Source organism: Alligator sinensis, unplaced genomic scaffold (assembly GCF_000455745.1).
Source record: "Alligator sinensis unplaced genomic scaffold, ASM45574v1 scaffold1334_1, whole genome shotgun sequence".
Taxonomy (NCBI): domain Eukaryota; kingdom Metazoa; phylum Chordata; order Crocodylia; family Alligatoridae; genus Alligator; species Alligator sinensis.
The window spans coordinates 52,092-57,844 of NW_005842872.1; the positions used below are offsets into that span (position 1 = coordinate 52,092).

A 5,753-nucleotide genomic window follows, 5' to 3' on the forward strand; every position below is an offset into this window, starting at 1 on the left:
ACTGTGGAGCGGGAGCCAGAGCCGGCTGCCCCACCAGAGGTGAGTGGCAGGGCAGGGATGTGGGGAGCTTGATCTGTTAGTCTGCCCAGGGGCTGGTAGTATCAGCGTGGCGCGGGGAAGCGTGACCAGGCTGCTGTGGGGTTGATGCAGCCTCTCAGGCTCTAGCCCTGCAGTCATTGTCTTTCCATGGCGATGGGCTTCAGGGTCTGTGCTGCCCCCAGCAAGAGCCACCCCAGACGCATCCTGCACCCTTGCAGGGGGCCCTGGTACTCATGGCTGGCTCTGAGAGCTTGTGCCAGTGGTTGGGGCCGGGCCAGGCCCTGACAGGTCTCTCCACCTGCTGTCCGTGTGGGTGCTTGAGGGCATGTCTGGTCTGCCGGGATAGCTGTGGGGCTGCGGGGGGCAGCAGGCTGAGCCTGGGTTGGCCACCTCCAAGGCCAGGGCAGGTGCCAGTTCTTCACTGCAGCCTGGCAGCTGCCCAGGGCTGCGCGCCCCGGAGAGCTGGCTCCAGGGCAGGGTCCAGGCGCGTCCAGCTTTGCCGTGCTGTCCCAGGGTTCTGAAGTCTGGCCCTCTCCATAGCGCTGTCCCTTTCCTCAACAGGTCCCGCGACCGGCACCAGACGTGAGTGCAGTGGAGCAGAGTATGGTCCTGGCAGGTCAGCGTCGTGGCGGCAAGGCTCCCTGGCTTTGTCACCCTCTACACCCATGGGGGGTCCTTGCCCTGCGGGTACCCCTCACTCCAGACCTGCAGCTCTCTCTGTGGTCCTGTGGCACTCTAGGCTGTTCCCAGCAGGGGGCGCTCTCACTGCACTGTGGGACCCGGGAGTCCTGCCCTGTCCCAAGGCTGGGACCAAGTGACCTCGAGGTCCCTGGGATCCAGTGCCTGGGCTTGGAGCCAGCGTTAACCCTTTGCATCTCATTCCTCTGCTGCACCCTGCTTGTCCCCTATCTTGGGGCAGCCGGAGACGCAGCCGCCCTCTAGACAGGCTCTGGGGCTGCTGGGACCCATCGGAGCAGGGCCCTGTGACACACTGCCTCCTGTCCCTGCAGAGCATGGGAACGCGGCGGCCGCGCGGGGCTGCTACGAGGAAGCTGTGTGCTGCTTCACCGAGGCCGTCAAGCTGAACCCACGGGACTACCGGTGAGCACCAGGGACAGGCAGGAGCTGCACTGTCAGATCCCCCGGGCTGGGCTCAGCTCGCAGCCTGTTGCTCTAGGGTCCCCCTGACCTGCTGGCCTCCCCACAGGCTTTTTGGGAATCGGTCGTACTGCTACGAGAAGATGCGGCAGCACACGGAGGCTCTGAGCGATGCCCAGGTGGCCCTAAGCCTCCGGCCTCACTGGCCCAAGGGCTGCTTCCGCAAGGGCAAGGCCCTCATGGGGCTGCAGGTATCAGGGCCAGGCTGGGGGGCACGGAGCGGGGAGGGACCCCCTGGCTTGTTCCAGCCCAGGGCTGCCTGGGACGGTGTGTGGGGCCTGGCTGCTGGGCTGGGGGTGACAGCGGGGGAAGAGCCTCCTGGCCCAGCCCAGGGCAGGGGGTGACCGCACCTGTTCTCCCCAGCGCTACGCAGAGGCTGAGCACACCTTTGAGCAGCTCCTGCGGCTGGATGGCTCTCACGCCGATGCGGCTGCCCAACTGGAGATCTGCTGGCAGCTGGGCAGCCTGGTGAGCATCCCCCTGCCCCCCCCCTCGCTTCCTGGTGCCCGGTCCAGCGGAGTCTCTGATGGGTTCTTCTCCCCGGCAGGGGCATAGCACCGGCAGCTGGTACAGTGAGCCGAGCAGTCCCATAGAAGCCTTGCTGAGGGACATGAGGTCCTGGTCCCTGCTGCATGGTGAGGGCTGAAGGAGTGGGGCTGGGGTGGGGGATGAACCTGTGGGAGAGCAGGGGCTAGGCTAAAACAAACCCAAGGAGTTGAGGGGGCTTCAGAGTGAGGGAGAGGAGTGGGTGAGAGTGGGGGGCAGCGCAGGGCTGAAGGGGGCAGATGGATATGGCTCAAGAGTGATGGACACTGACAGGGCTGGGGGCCAGGTGTGAAGGACACCAGCAGGGCTGGGTGGAGACCGGGGCCTGCAGCTTGGGAGCGGGGAGCCAGGGCAGCCGTGGGGACTGCTGGCCATGGAGTGGTTGAGCGGGCCTGCACTGTGTCCCCAGGTGAGCAGGTTGATGCCAGCATCCTCCCGGACAGGGCTGAGAACACGGACAGCGGTTTCGTGACCATTGTGAACCCCAGGAACCGGGCAAAAGGGCCTGTCCGGCTGGAGGCCCTGGCCCCGACCCCAACCTCCTCTCAGCTGCCCAGGTAGCTGGCGCCCGCGGCAGGGGTTGGGGGTTGTGTGCTTCTGCCTCGGGCCATGGCCGTGGGGCTCAGGGCATGTTTGACGGTGCTGTTGCAGGGGGTGGTTCGCTGTGTGGGTCGGCAACGTCACGTCCCGCATCACCCTGAAGCAGCTGTATGCGTACTTTGGGCCGTAAGTGTCTCAGTCTGCCTCCCCGTCCCTGTGACCCTGGGGGCTGCTGCTGCTCTGCGGGCAGCTCCCCAGCCCTGTCCCGACATGCAGGGGCCATCTCCTGAAGGGTGGGCACTGAGCCTGCTCTGCTTGGCAGGTTCGGGCCCATTCACTCCATCCGACCAATCCCGGAAAAGTTCTGCGCCTTTGTCAACTACATGCAGCGCGAGGCAGCTGAGAAGGCTTTCGCCGCCATGCAGGTGAGGAGCGCCAGGGCAGGGGGGTCTAGGTGATGCCTGCGGTCTGTGCCAGTCCCATTTCTTTGTGATTTGATGAACTCCCGGCGCTTCCTGCACTCCCCTGGGTGTCCCGGAGGCGGCCACTTGGCCCTGCTCAGGCCCGGCATAGTGAGATTTGGCAGACCCCAGCAGGAGGACCCCTGGATCCGCTCTGATTTGGCCCTGGCTGTACTGATGCTGGGGCAGCCCGGCCCACACCAGGACCCCTACAGACCATGGGCAGCAGTGGGACTCTGTCCGCTCTGCACCGGGGCACCACACAGCAAGACCCGGAGCCCTGGTGCTGCATCCATGGACGTGGGCAGCCGCACTTACCGATTCCTCCTTTCCCTGCCAGGGGGCTGAGGTGGAAGGCACCAAGCTGGTGCTGCAGCTCAAACATCCTGTGCACCGGACACCACCCGTCACCAGTGCCCAGCGGCCTTCGGCCAGGTAGGTGCTGCCATGGGAGGGCAGAGCGGGGCCCTGCTGGGCTGGGCAGGTGTCCCCTCCGGGGCTCCACGTTCCTGTCCTGATGCCTTGAGGCAGAATCTGCCCCTGCCTCAGAACAACTCCCAGCCTGGGGGTGGGCACGGAGGATCTTGGCTTCCCAGAAGGGGTTCATTTGGAGCAGAGGCTGGTCCTGCTGCGCTGTGGTGCCAGCCCTGCCCGCAGATGGGCAGGATAGCGGTGGTGGGGGTGGCTGCGTCCTGGGGGATACTGGAGCCTGTGCCTGTGCCTGCAGGGAGCCCGTGCGCCCACCCCCCGGTCTCGAGCGCCCCCCGCAGCAGAGCAGTGGCCGCGTCCAGCACCCGCCCCAGAGCCAGGGGCCCGCCAGGAAGCCGGGGCCGCCGCGGTAGGGCCCCGCCGTGCCGGAGCACCGAGATCCAGCGTGGGCGGGCGGTGTCGTGCTGCAGCCGTCCGAGGAGGAGGCTCTGTGCCCCGGGTGCTGCTGGGGGTGGTGCCCGGGCCTGTGCCTTAGTGTGAGCGCCCCCGCCCCGCCCGTGTGGCCACGCCCTCATGCCAGCCTCATACCAAAAATGCCCAGGGGTGGGGCCTCACTATCTACCTCTTGCATTCCCATTGGCTGAGCCCTGGGGCAGGGGCGGGGCCTGACCACTGAATGATTTTTAGCTCTGAGGGGAGCGGTATTGTGGGGCGGGGGGGCCAGCTCCCGTCCCCCCTCCCCCTCGGACACAGGGCTGCCCCAAATCAGGTGCATCATGTTTTTAATGGTCCCTTCGCCGTGCTCCAGGGTCGGGGCTGCTGCTGTTGCCGGGGTGCCTGTGGGGTGGGGGCCCAGTCTTGCCTGTCTCCCGCAGGCGGTGGCTCTCCCAACCGGGTCGAGGTGGGGGCAAGGGGATGGTGTGGCCATGCCGCGGGGTTGGGGCAGCTCCAGCCCCTGTCTCGAGGCGCAGCCGGGCTTGGTGCTCTCAGGGACGTGCACCGGACCTCGGGACTGTTTTAATAAAGCTCCTGGAAGAGCCACTCGGTTTCACCCTTCCTTCCCAGCGCGGCATCTGGGCATTGGGTCGGTAGGCAGCCTTGCCTCCGTGGCACCTGGCCTGCACTGCTCCCGGGCTCTGCCCCGACTGGCCCCTTTCCTGGGCAGGAGGAGCCTCCCTGCGGCTGGGAGACTTGGGTCCTGCTATGGCTGCTCCAGTGGTATTGCCAAGGCTTCTTGCAGGGGTCTGTGCCCAGCCCCACCCCCATCTCCAACCCCTTCATGGGGCATTGGGCAGCCCATTCAGGGCCGTGTGACCCTGGGCATGGCCCCCAGCCCTGGACCCTGTAGGGGTGGCACTGCTCCTAGTCCTGCCGGTGTCCCTCGCTCCCGACCTGTGGCCCACCTCCCCGGCTCAGGACTCCTCCAGGTTCCCAGGATTCCCCAAGGCCTCAGGCTCTTGCAGCAGCCTCGGGCAGGGGCCTGGCGGGTCAGCACAGGTGGGTGGCTTCCCTCTCCGGTTGCACCCCTGCACCCTGCGCTCCTCGAGGCGTCTCCTTGGAGGCTCTGGCCATCTGTGCAGGGAGACTCTGCGTTTGTGCGCTTGGAAGGGACTCGGCTCCACAAAGCTCCTTGAACACGCTGGCAGCATCCGCCCCCAGGTTTGGCTGCAAGATGCCCCTCAGCTGGCGGGTCCCCCTGGCTGCACTCTCAGGGCTGTTGCAACCGGGGATGGGTCCTCTCTAGTGCCCAGCTCTATGGGGAGAACCCCCTGCCCCCGGACAGTAGAGGGGCAGAGAAGCTGCCCATGGTACCCAGCGCTACCAGTTTGGTTGCCCTTCAAGAGGGAGCATCCTCTGTTCTTCCCCCAGCTGCCACAGGCAGGGACCAGGCTCTGCCTGGGTTGAGGTGGCCTGGTTCATCTCCACCGGCACAGCAGGCTCACGGCGGAGGTCAGCTCCCCCGGAGTCGCCCCAAGCCACAGGCAGGAGGTGCTGGTTTGTTCCAGACCAGGCCTTGGCCGTGTGCAAGAGCTGCCCTGTGGGTGACGAGCCTAGTGCTGCTGCATGAAGGTGTCGGGCATCACCAGGGACAGCCCCGCTTGGCCTCTGCTCGCAGGAGGCTTCTCCCTGCCCATGGTCTGGAGCCGTCTCAGGGTGGTTTGGAAGTGGGTCCCGGTCCGGAGCCGTCACCCGGGAGCAGATGCAGGAGCTGCTAGTGGGCTGGGCAGCCGTGTGCAAGGCCCAGGGTCCCTGGGCTCACGCTGTGCTTCTGAGGCTGAGATGAGCTGCTGCCAGGCTCATCCTGTCCCTGCCCCGGCGCTCTGCCACTGCCTGCCCTTGCCCCGGAGCTGGCCAGGGGTCCCTGCCATTCACCTGCCTTCAGGCAACCTAGAAGGGCTTCCTCAGGCCCCCCCACCTATGGGTGCTGCCGGGCCCAGAGGCCCTCTCTGCTCATTGCACCTGAGCCTCCGTGTCACCCTTCCCAATGGCTGTCAGCACGTGGCCCGTGGCAGCCCAGCCATAAGAAACTTTCTGCCCTTCCCAGGGACTGCTGGGCACAAGCGTGTTGTTCCCCTTGCC

The 5,753-nt window shown here is 66.4% G+C and overlaps 1 protein-coding gene across 1 annotated transcript in view; it reads left to right on the forward strand.

The window, feature by feature from the left end:
- The window catches only part of TTC31 (tetratricopeptide repeat domain 31), a 9,179-nt gene extending 4,722 nt beyond the window's left edge, over positions 1–4,457 (forward strand). The window contains exons 7-16 of the mRNA XM_006035724.3: positions 601–655; positions 1,050–1,140; positions 1,247–1,388; positions 1,561–1,665; positions 1,745–1,832; positions 2,153–2,300; positions 2,395–2,469; positions 2,606–2,708; positions 3,085–3,179; positions 3,472–4,457. Of these exons, the coding sequence (XP_006035786.1) occupies positions 601–655; positions 1,050–1,140; positions 1,247–1,388; positions 1,561–1,665; positions 1,745–1,832; positions 2,153–2,300; positions 2,395–2,469; positions 2,606–2,708; positions 3,085–3,179; positions 3,472–3,586 (1,017 nt within the window). The 3' untranslated portion in view covers positions 3,587–4,457. The remainder of the gene's footprint in view (positions 1–600; positions 656–1,049; positions 1,141–1,246; positions 1,389–1,560; positions 1,666–1,744; positions 1,833–2,152; positions 2,301–2,394; positions 2,470–2,605; positions 2,709–3,084; positions 3,180–3,471) is intronic.
- Positions 4,458–5,753: the final 1,296 nt, after the last annotated feature.